The 18,443-nt window shown below is 42.2% G+C and overlaps 1 protein-coding gene across 1 annotated transcript in view; it reads right to left on the bottom strand.

Annotated features, from left to right (window-relative positions):
- The window catches only part of TIMD4 (T cell immunoglobulin and mucin domain containing 4), a 43,203-nt gene extending 25,385 nt beyond the window's left edge, over positions 1-17,818 (bottom strand). Inside the window, exons 1-5 of the mRNA XM_033180492.1 lie at positions 17,704-17,818; positions 8,961-9,302; positions 6,077-6,352; positions 4,203-4,280; positions 2,922-3,005 (exon numbers count right to left, since the gene is read on the bottom strand). Of these exons, the coding sequence (XP_033036383.1) occupies positions 2,922-3,005; positions 4,203-4,280; positions 6,077-6,352; positions 8,961-9,302; positions 17,704-17,761 (838 nt within the window). The 5' untranslated portion in view covers positions 17,762-17,818. The remainder of the gene's footprint in view (positions 1-2,921; positions 3,006-4,202; positions 4,281-6,076; positions 6,353-8,960; positions 9,303-17,703) is intronic.
- Between the last annotated feature and the right edge of the window lie 625 nt (positions 17,819-18,443).

Raw genomic sequence — 18,443 nt, 5'->3', positions numbered from 1 at the left:
ATTCAAATAAGAAAATTAATGCAAAAACGCGGATCACAGTACCTAATGCATAGATAAGTCCTCGGGGGATGTTAACCACAATTATCACTATGAATGTTTCATTACCAAAAGAACAGTGGGAAGAGAGGAAGTAAGGAGTGAAAGAATTTTATTTCTATCTGTTTTTATGTATCCCTAACAAGAAAGTAAGAGTGTAATGTTTGTGTAATTTAAGATAAATGAATAGTGGTTAAAAGAATATGACTTTTAATTTCAGTTTAGAAAGCCAGATAAAATAAAATGATATCTAAAGAGTGCAGAATCAGAGCTAGACATCCTGGACCAGACACCTGAGAGCTGTGTGGCCTTGGGAGATTTAGATAAAACAAAAATATGAGCATTTACTAAAGAGGGATTAAATGAAGTGGCCCAAGAAGACAACTTGACACTAACCTAGCACATAATATGTGCTCAATAAACCCTGCTTTTCATCCCTAATGACTAAATGTTCCATAGAGACTGACTGGCCTTCTTACACCAACCTTCTCTTCAGGCCAGCAGCAAGGGTTTTCTCTTCTGGCATTTGGTCAAGGAGGAGAGAAATGAAAACTATCAAGAAGCTTATGGAAGGTAAAAATCACACGACCTCTTGTTCCCTTGTAATTCAATGTAAAATAGTTCAAGATTTAAATGGAATAAAGGATGATGGTGTTAGAATGCTCTCCCTACTTTCCATCACCTTTCTAGTCACTGCCTTCTCTTTCTTTGTCAGAAAATAGTCCCCCACCCTTACCCCATCCCATAAACAAAGAGGGTTTGGATCTTTGGCACCCCATTTCCCTTAAATTATCAACTACTAGTCCAGATTTTCTATTTTCCCACTGTATGAGTTAGTGCAGGCCAAAGTGTCTTAATATCAGGTCCCCCTTGCATTTCATCCTGAGTTACAGTCTTACTTCAAAACCTGTCCCCTTCCATTCACTCTTGTCTGTTTCCTCCAATTCTGTCTTCTGAGCTTTTTCTTTTTTTTTAGACAGAGTGTCACTCTGTCACCCAGGCTGGTGTGCAGTGGCGCTATTTCGGCTCATGGCAAGCTCCGCCTCCCAGGTTCACACCATTCTCCTGCCTCAACCTCCCGAGTAGAGCAGCTGGGACTACAGGTGCCCGCCATCATGTCCGGCTAACTTTTTTGTATTTTTTTTTTAGTGGAGACGGGGTTTCACCATGTTAGATAGGATGGTCTCGATCTCCTGACCTCATGATCCGCCCGCCTCAGCCTCTCAAAGAGCTGGGATTACAGGCATGAGTCACCATGCCTGGACTCTTCTGAACTTTTGAGAGGGATGTTACATTGTCTACTTCACAGAATTAAGGGATGCCTGTTTCCTGGCTAATAAACATATAGAAAGGAACTCAAACTCTCCATTAATCAGGATAAGAAATGAACAAGATGGGCCGGGCAAGGTGGCTCATGCCTGTAACCCCAGCACTTTGGGAGGCCGAGGCAGGTGGATCGCCTGAGCTCTATTAGAAGTTCAAGACCACCCAGGGCAACATGGTGAAACCCCATCTCTACTAAAATACAAAAAATTAGTCAGGCATGGTGGCATGCACCTGTAGTCCCAGCTACTCGGGAGGCTGAGGCACGAGAATCGCTTGAGCCCAGGAGGCGGAGGTTGCAATGAGCGGAGATTGCACCACTGCACTCTAACTTGGGCTACAGAGTGAGGATCTGTCTCAAAAAAAAGAAAAAAAAAACAGAAGAAGATGACATTTTCTTCTCGTAAGATTGAAAAAGTTACACAAATGGTCCTATCAAGTGTAGGGAGGATGTGAGAAAGCAGATACTCTGTGGGTGGAAAAATAAATTGGTACAGCCTTTTCTGAGAACATTTTTCAACAAGCTATTAAATTTAAAGGTGCACATTTCTTTTATCCAGTATTTTTTACTTTTTGGTCCCCATCCTAACTACAGAAACACTTGCATGAATGGTTAGGGAGGCACGCATGTCCTAGGATGTTCACTGCCGCACTGTTTATAAAAAGGAAACATTGAAACAACCTAAATGCCCCTCAATAGACAAGAAATGCTGTGAGTACTCCTAATATGAAATGCTACACAGCAATTTGACATAATGATACATATCTACATAGATTAAAGAAGAAAGTGGACCAATATATAACAATAAGTGAATAAAACAAAATGCAGAATGCTACATATAGTATGATAACACTGTTTAAAAACATGCACAAAACTGAACTATATATTTCTATATCTGTGTAGACACATAAGGGAATGGAAAAAAGACCTAGAATGGTCGTCTTCAACTAATAACAGTTATTATCTCATGGCAGGGGGCTGGGATTGAGGACAAGGAGTGAAAGAGAATTTTATTTCTATCTGTTTTTATGCACCCCTAACAAAAATGCATTAGTGTGATATTTGTGTAATTTAAAATAAAAATAATAAAAATTTGAAAAATGAATAGGTGGTTTTCCTACTATCATTCCTGGCGTCAGGTCAACAGTTGCTAAGGAAGAAAGAAGATTTCAACAGAGGGGCTTCGGAGATGAGCAGAGGAGAGGAGAAGCCAGAATTGATGCTTGCAGCATGTTTTGCTTTCACCCCAGGAGGCAGGAGAATGTGGTACGTGGCCACAAAGGAGCCAGAATAGTTGAATCCCAAGACAACCAGACAGGTGACAGATTGTTTCCACATCCAAAGACAAGCCACTCATAAGAACACAGCCCCAGGCCAGGCAGGTGGCTCTAGCACTTTGGGAGGCCAAGGCAGGAGGATCACTTGAGGCCAAGAGGTTTGAGACCAGCCTGGGCAACATGGTGAAACCTCATCTCTACAAAAAAAAAAAAAAGGAAACAAAGAAAGAAAGAGAAATTAATGAAGTAAAATAAAATAAAATAAAAAATCACAGTCCCCTTACCTCCAGGCTGAGGAGAAGACACTGAATCACTCGTTTTCCACATCGACACATGGGATGTTGGTGGGAGATCCCAAACTTTGGACTCTTTGGAAAAACAAAGGAAAACAGAAAACAGACTTAGGTAAATGCTTGTCTTCCTGCTTTTGGTACTCAACTGTCCCTATACTAACTTCCGTCATTGAAAAAAAAAAAAAAAAGTATGTGCTAGACACTGTCCTAAGTGACCTACATGGGTTCTGTCATTTAATCCTTAGAAAGAGCCACAGGATAAGTGTTATTCCCATTTTACCAATGAGGAAACCAAGACCCAGAGAGATTAGGTAGATGAGCTAAAATCACACAAGCAGGAAAAAGGCAGGATTTGTACTTAGGCAGAGTGAAGCAAGAGCACCCACATAAATCACTCTATCATACCCCTGTGTTGTAACTATGACAAACACTGATTTACTTACCTTACAGTGTATGGTTTCCTTTGCTAGATTATTAGCTCCATTATGGTAACACCTCCCATGTGAGTGCTTACAAACATGCCAGGCACTCTTCTAAGTCCTTACATGCATGAAGTTATACAACTCTACAACAAAGCTAGGAATAAACTGAGGCCAGGGATCCCAGCAAAAAGTAATAGAACTGGGGAGTCAACCCCAAGTGGTCCTCTCTAGCACCCCCAAGGATGCCATTCGTGTCTTATTTCAGGGTGTACCCCATCCCAGGCCCCAGTAACTACCTAAAGAAGTTTTGATGGGTAGATGACAAGATAAATAACAAAAGAGTGACTGATTCTCCCTCCACTCTAAAAAGTCAATGTGTTGAATGAGTAAACCCCTCAGCAGTCTCAACAAAGAAGATTTGTGTGCATGAAATTAGAATGAGACATCTAAGTGCTACTTAGCCTAGAGTCAAAAAGCAAACATCCTAGAGATGTACCATGAGCTACTGCGGAGAATTGCACCAATCAAGAATGGCCTTCCTTGTCCCTCTCTCCTCCTCTTCCTCCTCCTCCTGCTCCTCCTCCTCTTCCTCCTCCTCCTCCTCCTTCTTCTTTCTCTCTCTCTCTCTCTCTCTCTCTCTCTCTCTCTCTCTCTCTCTCTCCTCTCTGTCTTAGCCACAAGAAGGAACAAACTACAAAGGCTGCCCTGAGACCAATTTGCCGCAGGGGGATTTTATGGCACAAAAGACCCAAAGAGGTTGTCAGTCATCTGATTCAGTAAGACTTTTAGTAATTTCCTACTCCTCAGTCCAAGGGGTGAGGGAGGACAGAGAGGGTGAGTGTCTGCACACCTCTGGATGTCAGCAGGACAGTGTCTGCAGGAGACTCAGCACTACTCCAGGAGTCACTGGGGAGGACAGTTTCTGATTCTGGAAGAGAAAAAGGTTGGATAAAAGGCAGCTAAAAAATAATAGTGTTACTGTGTTTGTGGTGGGTGGTGGAATTTGAGAGTATCTTTTTTAATTTTTTAATTAATTAATTAATTTTTTGAAACAGAATCTTGCTCTGTCACCCAGGGTGGAGTGCAGTGGCACAATCTCGGCTCACTGCAGTCTCCACCTCCGAGATTCAAGCGATTCTCCTGCCTCACCCTCCCGAGTAGCTGGGATTACAGGTACCCGCCACCACACCTGGCTAATTTTGTATTTTTACTAAGGGATGGGATTTCACCATGTTGACTGGGATGGTTTGAACCCCTGACCTTAAGTGATCCACCTGCCTTGGTCTCCCAAAGTACTGGGGTTACAGGCATGAGCCCCCGCATCTGGCCACTTTTTTTTTTCTAATTTATCTAATTATTAAAAGACAGTCTCACTATGTTGTCCAGGCTGGAATTGACCTCTTGGGCTCAAGGGATCCTCCTGCCTCAACCTCCCAAGTAGTTGGGATTACAGGCTCGCATCACCATGTTCCAGGGTATTTTTATGGCTGTCTTGGTGCTTCTTTATATATTTCAAATTTTCTTCAAGGATTGCAAGTAATTTTTAGAATCAAGAAATAGAAACTACAAATGTTGTATTTTACGGTAGTTATTTATTTTAAAGCCCAAAGGAATAAAAAAGTACATACAAGAATTGATTGGCTCAGGGTTCATGGATTTTAGGTGACTATTCAGAGTATAATAGAATTAGCCAATTCAATTTCATAAAGCTATTTGAATTATCCAAGACTTCTTGAGGCAGCTGAAATGTCTAAGAAAGCCTTCAAGCTATCTCATGATTGCTTTCCCAATTCTTACTGAAGAATCAGAGTCTGACACACAATGACAGCCCTGACAAGCCCCCCTAAGCAATGGAGCAAGTCACTCAGTGAGAGGTACAAGTTGCAGGGTCAAGAATTCCAGGGGGAAAAAAAAAAAAAGAAACAAGGCTAGAACTAGCTCACCATCAGGGGATATTTTAAAGCGTCTGGAGGTCTTTCCTCAACCAATCTCTAATGCTCAGGCAGCGACTTAACCCCTGAAAGAATGGAACTGGAGTCTGACCAGGAGTGACCTTTCCTGGTTCTTCAATAAGTATCTCTTGCAAGACTCCTTAGAGGTCAACTGGAGAACCCAAAATGCTGACTTTTCAAAAACACAAAGGAAAAGGCAGAAGAAAAGAGAAACCATGAAAAAAGAAAAGGAACAGTTTGGTGAAAACACCTCCTGACACACACACATGCACACACACACATGCGCACACACACACATATGCCTACTGTTAAGGAGTAAATTGTATCCCCTCAAAATTCATATGTTGAAGTGCTAACCCTCAGTACCTCGGATGCAAATGTATAGTGAGATAGCGCCTTCAAAGAGATAGTTAAGGTAAAATGAGGTCATAACAATGGACCCTAATCCAATACGACTGGTATTCTTACAAGAGATTAGGACACAGAAGGACAGACAGAAGGAAGACAGCCACCTGCGAGTCAAGGAGAGAGGACTTAGAAGAAACCAACCCTGCTGACACCTTGACCCTGGACTTGTAGAACCCATAGCAGTGGGAAAATAAATTTCTGTTGTTTAAGCCACCCAGTCTGCGGTGTTTGTTTGATAGGCCTAGCAAGCTAATATACGCATGTGCACACACACAGTCACACACACTGAGAGAGAGCAAGTCACTGGGCTGCCTCATTCAGTGAGACAGCTCTGTTCTAAGAAACCCAAGATACATCTGCGTACCTGCAGTGGGGATGGGCCCTTCCTTAGAAGGCTCAGGAGTCAGAAGACCTGTGGCTGCCTCTGGAAGAGTGCTTGGGGTTGGTGAAGGGCATGTGTTTGCTGTTGTGAAGACAGCAGTGGTTGTCATCTGAAGTGGTGTTTCGCTTGTGAGATCCAGTGTGGTCACGACTGTTGTTGGAAGTGCAGCTATGGTTGTTGTCACATGTGGGGTGGTGGAGGGACTCGTTGTTGTTGTTCTGTGTGTGGTGGTTGTTGTTCTGCGTGTGGTTGTCGAGGCTGTAACCAACAACAGACATGTCTGGCACCAAGCGGAGATGGAGGAAAAAGAAAATAATGCAAGTACATCTGGGACCCATCCATTTCTGTGGCCCTCACCTGGTCCACTGGCCTGGACCATTGTAATCCCCAATAAAATTGTGTTTCCTGCCCCCGCTCTGACTCGTTCCTTCCAATCTGTTCTTCACACATTGGCTACAGTAATCATTTAAAATGTTGGCCAGGCATGGTGGCTCACACCTGTAATCCCAGCACTTTGGGAGGCCGAGGCAGGCAGATCACTTGAGGTCAGGAGTTTGAGACCAGCCTAGTCAACATGGTGAAATCCTGACTCTACTGAAAATACAAAAATTAGCTGGGTGTGGTGGTGTGCATCTGTAATCCCAGCTACTCAGGAGGCTGAGGCAGGAGAATCACTTGAACCCGGGAGGCAGAGGTTGCAGTGAGCTGAGATAGTGCCACTGCACTCCAGCCTGGGCAACAGAGTAACAATCCATCTCCAAAAAAAAAAAAAAAGTCAAATGTAATTATGTCCATCCCCTGCCTAAATCTTTTACTGGGTCCTCCTTGCCCGTAAGGTAAAGAACCCAGTCCTGCACCTTGGCCTGCAAGCTGCAAGCCTCCATTTGACCCCATCTTGCCTTTCTTTCCGATCTCATATCTCCATCCCCTGCTATCACTTTTTCCCACCCAACTGGTGTTTCTTTAGCTCTTTGAATACATCAGCAACCTTCCCGCTGCACGAACCTTTGTACCTGCTGCTTCCTATTCTTATTCTTCACGAGGCTGACTCCTACTTCACTCTCATGTCTCAGCTAAAAGGTTACTTCTGCAAGGAGGCCATGTAGATTCTCCAATAATTATTAGGCTTTTTTATTACGTGCTCTCATAGTTTATTTACCTCCACAGCCTTTATTGCATTTCATAACTGCACATTTATTTCATTGCTATTGTTTAAAGTCCGTTTATCCCATTAAACTTTAAGCACCATGAGGGAAAATCTGACATTTATTTTGTTCTATGCTACAAATCCGATAACTATCACAGTGTCTTGCATATAGTAGGTGCTCCAAAAACATTGCATGAATGTGTAAATGAGCGCATCAAAAGTGAGCTCAAAGTATGCAACCTAGAGTGAGAACTTAGTCTCTTTCAGGCAGTAAAGATTCGTTCAAACTGACACCATTTACTCCCTGAACATCTGATTTGAGCTTCATTAGCCACCGTTTATGCTACAAATCTCATCCTCCCTAGAATATGCCAAATTTCCATGACTCTAATAGACCAGAAAGACACCATTTGTTCTAAGTGAACTTGGAAATGACCTCATAATATATTAAGGTCAAGTATTTTATAAAATAATAGCTAGTTATACCCAACTTGAAAAGAGAAGACTTGAGTGGGAGTCATCTAACTTCAATAAACCTCATTTCTCTCTTCTACAAAATTGGAATACCTTTTATCTCACAATGTTGCCTTAAGAGAAAGACATAATAATATATATGCAAGTTCTTAAATTAGAAGCATCTACATCAGTTGGTCTCAAATTTTAGAGTGCATTAGAGTCACCTGAAAACTTAAGCATCTAGGCCGGGCATGGTGGCTCACGCTTGTAATCCCAGCACTTTGGGAGGCCGAGGAGGTGGATCACTTGAGGTCAGGAGTTCGAGACCAGCCTGACCAACATGGTGAAACCTCATCTCTACTTAAAATACAAAATTAGCTGGGTGTGGTGCCAGGTGCCTGTAATCCCAACTACTCAGGAGGCTGAGGCAGGAGAATCGCTTGAACCAGGAAGTAGAGTTTGCAGTGAGCTGAAATCGTGCCACTGCACTCCAGCCTGGGTGACAAGAGCAAAACTCTGTCTCAAAAAGAAAAAAAAAAAGAATATAGATGTCTAGACTCCTGTCTTCCAAGGTGCCCATCCAGTTAGGAATAGAGTGCAAGGATCCTCCAGGTGACACCGATGCAGGTGGAATACAGAGCTCACTTTGGGAAGCTCCATTCCGGATAAGCACTAAAGGTAATTATTGTTAGCATTTTTCAACCATAGGCTCAATGCAGCTCAAATTTTTGAAGTCCCACCATATTCCAAATTTCATCCAAAGCAACTGATAGTAACAGAAGAAAGAGCTCCTGAAAACTGCTCTATGTCCAAATCTCACACCCTTTCCCCCCGGCCAGAAGTGGCAAGCTGTTGGTTTACTGCTTGAAGATGATCCCTGAATACATTTTACTTAGTTCATGCAGTTTTTTTATTATTTTAAAAACTGGCAACATGCAAAATTCAACAGAGTTCACATAAAAATTGATAGATCTGAAAACACTGGACCCAAATATCTGCAAGGTGGTAATCCCCTAGATACATAGCAGCTGCCTCTTCAAATTGACCCTGCAATTCACTAGTTCCCTTTCCACCTTCCACTCATTTCTGTGGCTGCTTTTGTGTTGTACTTGCCTACTTCATACCACGGCACCTTATTTCAAATTCAATCTTCCCACTCACTGTGAAAGCAACTCCAGCCTCTTCACCACCAACCACTGATCCCATTATCCATTAACCACTGAATCTCTCCTTTCGCAGACATGAGGCCCTTCATGTGCTTACCTCTCTGCAGATTCAGGCGCATGTTTATCTTTACATCGTTGAACCAGCCAGGCACCTCTATGCGGCAGCAGTACATACCGCTGTCACCTTCACTGGGGTTCAAGATGGTCAAGGAGACATTGCCTCTCTGGATAGTCCCCTGAAGTCTATATTTTGCCGACTTTCTTGAGGTCACCCTCGTTCCATCAGTGCGGATGAGCGCCTCCGTGCAACCAGAGTGGGGGCACTTGTCTTTCCCCCAGCACATGCTGTTGCTGTTCTGAGACCAAGATGGGTACAGACAGGGCAAAGTCACCCGGTGACCCAAAACCTCCGTCACAACAGTCTCTGAAGTGACTGGTGCTGCAAGAAAACATGAGGAAATGAGGTCATGCAGTACTGAAATCTCTCAAATATGCTACACAGTTTTTGTGCTAATAGATGCTTCCGGGAAGATGAAGACACCTATAGTCTATGTTTCTTTTCTTTCCTTTCCTTTTTTTCTTTTTCTCTCTCTTTTTTTTTTTTTTTTTTTTTTGTGACACAGGGTCTTGCTTTGTCACCCAGGCTGGAGTGCAGTGGTGCAATCATGGCCTCGACCTCCCAGACTCAATCCATCCTCCCACCTCAGCCTTCTGAGTAGCTGGGACCACAGGTGCATGGCAGTATTTCTTGGCTAATCTTTGTGTTTCTTTGTGCAGACAGGGTTTCCCATGTTGCCTGGCTTATGTGGTTCTTTAGCATAAGTTTTGATGTGCCTTGCTGTTCTCCTGTGCTCCTAACTCCACATGATTCTATCCCCCAAGTGGTGCCAGATGAGCACTTGAATCTCTAACCATGGCAAGACCTTTTTGCTAATTTAAATACTCCGATTTGAGTTCCATTCACTAACCAGTAAACTCTCACATGAAAAATCCTGACCTTGTAACTCAATTTCACTTATTCATATAATCAGGTGGGCTGTTTTCCACAAGTAAATATTGTGGACATCAGACTTAAAAGCTTCAAATGGATCTCCTAATCCAGAGAGTGCTATGAGAAAAAGATAGGCTGTAAAACTGTATTCCATTTCCTTCTCTCCTTTCAGTGGAAATAACTAGAATTGGAAATTACTTGCTTTGGACTATTTGTTTGCTGTTAGATAATATGAAGTTAGGTGGAGTTCATGGACTATTTATTTATTTTTAATGGACAAATAATAATTCTGTGTGTGTGCATATATATATATTTATTATTATTATTATTATTTTGAGATGGAGTCTCACTCTGTCACCCAGGCTGGAGTGCAGTGACACAATCTCGGCTCACTGCAAGCTCCGCCTCCCGGGTTCACACCATTCTCCTGCCTCAGCCTCCCGAGTAGCTGGGACTACAGGTGCCCGCCACCACGCCCAGCTAATTTTTTGCATTTTTAGTAGAGACGGGGTTTCACCGTGTTAGTCAGAATGGTCTTGATCTCCTGGCCTCGTGATCCGCCTGCCTTGGCCTCCCAAAGTGCTGGGATTACAGGCGTGAGCCACAGCATCCAGCCAATAATTGTGTATATTTATAGGGTACAATGTGATGTTCTAATATACATATACATCGTAGAAAAATTCAATCAAGCTAATTAAGATATCCATTGCCTTACCAACTTAACAAATTTTTGTGGCAAGAACATTAAAAATCTATTAGCAATTTTGAAATATTAATTACTGTGGTCACCATGCAGTGCAATAGATCACTAAAACTTAGTCCTTCAGTCTAACTGAAACTGTGTACCTTTTAATCAACATCTTCCCTTTCCCTATCCCACCCACTCACCCACCCCCCAGCCTCTGGTAACCACCTTTCTATTGTGTCTATGGGATTAACTTTTTTAGATGCTGCATATAAGTGAGATCTTGTATTTGTCCTTCTATGCCTTGCTTATTTCACTTTGCATCATGTATTTTTTTGTTAATTTTAGAGCTCGAAGGAACCACAGGAATATCTAAAATAGCAGCTGTGCCATAAAAAAAAAAAAAAAAAATACTGGAGGGTAAGGTTTACTGCATCAGCTATTTGAGATGGAATGTTTCTCCCTTTCTAAAATGAATCATGAGGGTGTCCTAACCACTGCTACTCATTAGCATGACCTAGGGAGCTTGTTAAAAATACATAGTTTATTGCCTAAACCTGAGCCTGAATCCCTGAGGCGAAGGCTGGTGCATATGTACTTGAATCAAGTTCTCCAGGCCACTCTGATGTAGTTGACTACTCAACCAGTGTTTGAGAACCACTAGACAAGCTCCTTTAAGATTACTTTCACCTCTGATAATCTGCAAAACATTTTCACTGTTAAAAATGTTAAGCCCGTTGGTTTAATTGTGCATCAGAGATTATTCTAAACCATGTCCTTCCCCAAAAATGCTATTGAAGTGAAAGTCAGGCAGCCTGTAGATCTCAGATTGTTGAGACCACACCCTGCTGCCCCTTGGGTACCTGGGTCCCTGCTCATTGTTTTCTCTGAGGCACCTTCCTGTGAGATTCTCCATTCACGAACTTGGCTGACTTAGTTGGCTAAGTTACAGAAGACAGGGCCGGCCAGTAGTGCTGTGCTCCTCCCTGACTCTGCTGGCAGTAACATCCAGGCATTCCTCTCTCTAGGAGAAGGTGGCCCTGAGCCCTAAGAGTCACCCATATGGTAAGCAAGACCATATGCTTCTGGGGTTTTTCACAGCTGGCTTTTTTTTTTTTTTTTTTTTTTTTTTTAAAGACAGTCTCATTCTGTCACCTAGGCTGAAGCATAGTGGTGCAATCTCGGCTCTCTGCAACCTCCGGTTTTTCTTATGATAAAAGATCATTCTCAGTTCAGACCAGCCTGCAGCCTTCCCCGAATTTAGTCTCTTCACTTTGCACAGTGGAAATGTTTCACAGATTATAAATGAAGTGGGAGGCTGGGCACAGTGGCTCATGCCCATAATCCCAGCACTTTAGGAAGCAGAGTCTGGCAGATCACCTGAGGTCAGGAGTTCAAGACCGGCCTGGCCAACATGGTGAAACCCCATATCTACAAAAATATAAAAATTAGCTGGATATGATGGTGGGTGCCTGTAAACCCAGCTACTCGGAAGGCTGAGGCAGGAGAATCGCTGGAACTCAGGAGGCAGAGGTTGCAGTGAGGTGAGATTGCACCATTGCACTCCAGTCTGGGTGACAGAGCAAGACTCTGTCTTAAAAAAAAAAAATGAAAAAATAAAAATAAAAAAGTCAATGCAGTGGGAAATCCGTTTTGCCTCCCATGAATCCAGGAGAAAAATAAGAAGTTCATTGTCATCACCCTCAGCTGTGTTAACAACATAGAACACATGCACCTAAAATTAATAACTACTAAAATATGAACTTAGCCAAGTGTGGTGCACATTTCTACAGTCCCAGCTACTCAGGAGGCTGAGGCAGGAGGATGGCTTGAACCCGCGAGTTTGAGGCTGCAGTGAGTTATGATCGTATCACTGGACTCCAGCCTGGGCAACAAAGCAAGACTGCCTCAAATTCAAGAAAGTAAAAAGAAAAAATAGATCATCTTGTTCCTATAAATATTTGATAAATTAATAAAACATGTATAAGAAGTATTCCACTGGAGAGTCAACATTTTATTTTCCCAAGTACCTTAGTATAAAAGGAGGCATCCTAATTGATAATAAGAAAAGATGCGGCTGGACGCGTTGGCTCATGCCTGTACTCCCAGCACTTTGGGAGGCAGAGGTGGGCAGATCATGAAGTCAGGAGTTCAAGACCAACCTAGCCAACATAGTGAAACCCTGTCTCTACTAAAAATACAAAAATTAGCTGGGTGTGGTGGTGGGCGCCTGTAATCCCAGCTACTCAGGAGGCTGAGGCAGGAGAATCGTTTGAACCCGGGAGGCAGAGGTTGCAGTGAGCCGAGATCATGCCATTTCACTCCAGCCTGGGGAACAGGGCAAGACTCCGTCTCAAAAAAAAAAAAAAGAAAAGAAAAAGAAAAAAAGAGAAAAAGAAAGAAAAAAGAAAAGATCCAATAGAGAAACTAGCAGAGGACATAATAGACAATTCATAGATAAGGAAATAAGAGCAGCCAATAAATTTTGCCCATTAGACTGGCAAAAACTTAGAACACTGATAATATTGAATATTGGTCAAGGTGTGAGTAAACAAGGCTCCAAGACACTTGTGGGAAGGGACTTAGGAAAGGACTTAGCCTCCTGAGAAAACCAGAGTGAAATGGGGGTATAAATTGGTACAGCCACACTGTGAGGAAATTTGATGGTTTCTATTAAGTATTCACTATACATGAGTCCTAGTATGCCTTAGCAATTTCACGTTTGTTATCCACCCTAGAAAAACACATGTTGACAAAGATGCTTATTTGCAAATGTTTATTGCAGCCTCCATGTATATGTGAATGAAATGGACAATGTACATATGGGAAATGGCTAAACTGGGGCATCTTTATTCCATGGAATTCTATGTAGATTAATAGCATTAGAGATAGACCTACATGAATTGGCATGAAGACTCCAAGCTATTTAATGATGAAGAGGGCAAATTTCAAAACAAGACATAAAATATAAAACCCTTCTTATAAAATAAATAAATAAACCAATTTCTTTGTTTTTGTGGGCTCAGACATTTGAAAGTAAATGCACAGAAAAGTGTCTGGTGGGATAGACACCAAACTCAGTGTGTCAGTTACCCCCAGGATCAGAGAAAAGGGATTGGAATTGGGGATAGCAGTCCAAAGGGCATTCGGCTTTATAACATTTCAATTTTTTCACCAGGAGTATTTCTGTGTTACTCATCTTATTAAAAATTCACATAAGAAAAGGAAGCAGACACTGCATATGGCAGGAAAAACAGCCATTAAGCTCACATTGTAAACCCCATTCTGCCAGTTACTGCTTTTGTGTTGTTGAAGGAAAGCCACAATAATCCTGACCTCATTATTATCACAAGGCAAAGGGGATAATACTCACCTCAGAAATGGTTCTGAGGTCCACATGAAGAGGAGTTATCAAATGCCATGTGAAATTAACAAAGTATTAATATGTATAACCAAGGACATTAGAATTTAGAAATAAGACAAAAAAAAGGTTCCTGTCTGTTATAAAACTATCCCTGAGTAAAGCAATTGTTGATATCAAATCAGTTTCACTTCTGTGGAGCTACCTGGAATGGTGGTTAAGTCCTTATGCCAGCTTGGTTCCTTCCTTAGCTGGTGAGCTTAAACAAGGCTGGCCCTTCCCCAATCTGTCTCAAAATCACCGTCTACAGAGTGAAGGGCATCTTTTAAGAGTACATCCAGCTCTGATCCTTGGTGATTCTGAGCAGTCACTCTGTTTTAAGTTGGTTATCTTAGAAAAGGCACATATAGGCCAGGTGTGGTGGCTCACACCTGTAATCCCAGCACTTTGGGAGGCTGATACAGGTGGATCACCTGAGGTCAGGAGTTCAAGACCAGCCTGGCCAAATATGGTGAAACCCTGTCTCTACTAAAAAAATACACAAAATTAACTGGGTGTGGTGGCAGGTAATTGTAATCCCAGCTACTTAGGAGGCTGAGGCAGGAGAATTGCTTGAGCCTGGGAGGCAGAAGTTGCCATGAGCCGAGATTGCACCACTACACTCCAACCTGGGCACGGGAGTGAGACTCTGTCTCAAAAAAAAAAAAAACGAAAATATTTTGAAAAACAAAAGAAAAAAGAAAAGGCACATATGAAAAAACAAAATTAAAAAAAAATCAGCTCACCAGGTGCTGCCTCCTTCAAGCAGGATTAGAAAATCCCCCTCAACCAGTGTCCTGCCAGTAGCAGGACATGTAGACATAGACCCCTGCAACTTTCAACCTAACAAAACCCTCCAAACCTCAAGTTTCCAGGACAAGACAAAGACAGTTAAAGTAAAAATAAAAAAATAAAAAAAATTGATGGAAAGGCAAGTGGTAGCTTTCTACATCCAAACAAACCCAAACCAACCCCAAAATAAAAGTGTGAAAGTGACAGGGACTGCTTTCATTCTGTAGATTGTTTTTTCTTCCTTTTCTTTGTTTTTTTTTTTTTTTCTTTTTGAGACAGAGTCTCACTCTGTCACCCAGGCTGGAGTGCAGTGGTGCGATCTCGGCTCACTGCAACCTCTACCTCTCAAATTCAAGCGATTCTCCTGCCTCACCCTCCCGAGTAGCTGAGATTACAGGCACATGTCAACACACCCGGTTAATTTTTGTATTTTTAGTAGAGACAGGGTTTCACCATGTTGGCCAGGCTAGTCGCAAATTCCTGACCTCAGGTGATCCACCCACCTCGGCCTCCCAAAATGCCAGGATTATAGGCATGAGCCACCACAACCGGCCTGTAGATTGCTTCATCAGTGTCTATAATATATCAAGCGTGTAACTAGGTGCTGGAATATAACAAGCCACAAAGCAGACCTGGCCTCCCCTCATGGGGCCTGCAGAGTACCTGGGAAGAGAGGCAAGTGAGTGAGCATTTGCTATAGAGTGACAAGTTTGCAGATGCAGGAACTCCGAGGAGGATGAGAACTCATAGCAGAAATACCTAAACTAGTCCAGAAGCTATGGGGTAGCCAGGAAAAGCCTGACTTAAGTAGGGACCTGAGGATGCATGGCACTATGGAGGAAAGAAGGGCAGAGAGAATAGTATAATAAGTGTTTAGAGGTGAGGAAATAGGTTTGTTTTCCTTAAAATGTGGGTGTTTTCTCATGCACCATGTTGGAAAGGTTTCTGCACATACAAAGAGTTAAGACCTAGAAGAAAAAATGTTTAACATCGCTAATCACTGGGGTAATGCAAATCCAAACCACAATGAGATATCACTTCATTTCTGATAAAATGGCTACTATCAAAAAGACAAAAAGCAACCATTGCTGGTGAGGACACAAAGAAAGAGGAACTGTCGTACACTGTTGGTGGGACCGTAAATTACTACAGCCATTATGGGAAACAGTATGGTGATTCCTTAAAAAACCAAAAATAGAACTACCATATGATCCAACAATTCCACTACTGGGGATATATCCCAAAGAAAGGGAATCAATTAAAGAGATATTTGCACTCCCATGTCTATTATAGCACTATTCACGATAGCCAAGATAAAGAATCGACCTAAGTGTCCATCAGTGGATAAAGAAAATGTGGTATATGGCTGGGTGCAGTTACTCATGCCTGTAATCCCAGCACTTTGGGAGGCTGAGGCGGGTGATCGCCTGAGGTCAGGAGTTCAAGACCAGCCTGACCAATATGGTGAAACCCCGTCTTTACTAAAAATACAAAAATTAACCAGCCATGGTGGCTGGCATCTGTAGTCTCAGCTACTTGGGAAGCTGAGGCAGGAGATGCTTGAACCTGGGAGGTGGAAGTTGACGTAAGCTGAGATCGCGCCACTGCACTCCAGCCTGGCAACAGAGCAAGACTCAGACTCAAAAAAAGAAAAGAAAAAAAAAAAAAGAAAGAAAGAAAATGTGGTATATAAACACAGTAGAATATTCAGCCACAAAAAAGGAATGAAATTCTGTCATTTGCAACAACATGAATGGAAACAGAGTTTATTAATATTAAGTGAAATAAGCTAGGCATAGAAAGATAAATATTGCATGTTCCCACTCATACATGAGAGCTAAAAAAGTTGATCTCATGAAAGTGGAGAATAGAATGATAGTCACTGGAGTCTACAAAGGATAGGGGAGAAGGGGTATGAAGAAAGGCAGGTTAATGGGTACAAAAATACAGTTAGTTAGAACATGTGGGAAAAGGGAAAAAATACAATTAAATAGAAGGAATAAGTCCTAGTGTTTGACAGCATAGTAGGGTGCCTATCGTTATTAATAATTTCTCATGTATTTCAAAATAACTGGAAGAGAACATTTGAAATGTTCTCAGCACAAAGAAATTTAAATGTTTCAAGAAATGAATATCCCAATTACCCTGATTTGATCATTGTACATTGTATGTATATATCAAAATAACACACATGTAGCCCATAAATATATATAGTTATTATGTATCCATTTTTTTATAAAAAATGGACTTTTGTAAAACTGCAAGGGCCATTCAATATTATCTTGTCCTAGAAGCATAGATTGTGACAAGTGGTCATTTAAAAAGCCAGGTCTCTCATTTCAAATATAGGAGAGCCAGAGCAATTTAGACATATTCCCAGTGTCAACAGTTAGTGCCCGAGATGCAGCTGCAGTGCAGGCCAGAACACGTGGCCCTATATCACCAGGATGCAAAGAACTTCACTGGCCAAAACTGAGTGTGTACATTTGCATCATCCAAAACCCAAAAACAACGTGGAGAAAAGAAACTTTACCATAAAGCCTCACCCCAGCAAAACAAAACGAAAAGCAAACAAACACTTCTAAAAACACAGGGAATTGTAAGAATTATCACAACTCTCACCATAACAAATTCTCCTGGCTTATTGATTATATGAATAACACCCATAGAGGAAATCTCTTTTCTCCAACTTATCTAACCACTTATTTCAGTGTCTCTTCTTCAGTTGCCATTTCCAATACAAGCCCAAATTACCCCAGCCTAAAACCCCCAGACCAGTCTCTGGATATAAACCTCTGTATAACAAGGCAGGACAGAGACCCTCCACAGAAGGAAGCCTGGTAGGGAGAGGGGAGGGATGCAGAAATGAAGTGAGCTTCCGCTTTACTGAGGCCCAAACCAGTGCATGGAAATCCATCACAAAATAGCAAGTCCTCCAAGAACTTCTACATAGAAGGTTTCAGAACACTTACTCAGATAAAGCCACCAAAACTCCATCATCAGCCAGAGAATGAGAGGTTCTTTGGACATTTTGATGTTTGACCGGACCCAGGAGTCTGTCTATCTATCCAAAGCCCAACCTTTTATATCCCAGTTAATGCTGACAGGGTGGGACTCTTTAGTTTCATTTCTCTTTTTGCCTCATAATCTTCCCTTTCTCCTGTCCTACATGGCTTCCCCCAATTGGTGATGCATGATGAAATGTGCTGAGCCCTTTTCTCCCGGTGACTAGTGTGTGTGTGGAGGGATGGCATGGACACACTTGTGCTTCTTTGTCCATGTGTATAGTGGGTTTCCTATATGTGCACGAGCATCCGTGCATGTGCTGGTGCAAATATGCCTGTATAACCTGTCCACGTGCCACAGATGTCCCAACTGCTGTACAGCCTGTCACAAAATGCAATTGACTCTCCACACTGGCAAGTGTTTACATGTAGATTCCTGGGGCCAAAGCACAGTTAGACTGAAAGTTACCTCTATTCCCATTCTAGGTTCTCTCTCACCCTGTCCCCTGGCCTCCTTGCCCTAATAATGGAGAAAGAATATTGAGGACAGGCAGAGTGGTGCACATCTGTAATCCTAGCACTTAGGGAGGCCAAGATGGGAGGATTGCTTGAGGCCAGAAGTTTGAGACCAGCCTGATCAACATAGCGAAACCCCATCTTAATTTTTTTATTTTAAAAAAAGTTTAATAAAAAATTTATTTTTTTTT

Source organism: Trachypithecus francoisi, unplaced genomic scaffold, assembly GCF_009764315.1.
Source record: "Trachypithecus francoisi isolate TF-2019V2 unplaced genomic scaffold, Tfra_2.0 Lachesis_group2, whole genome shotgun sequence".
NCBI lineage: Eukaryota > Metazoa > Chordata > Mammalia > Primates > Cercopithecidae > Trachypithecus > Trachypithecus francoisi.
The sequence above is the reverse complement of the archived record's forward strand: the minus strand, read 5'-3'. Positions and strand labels throughout refer to the sequence as shown.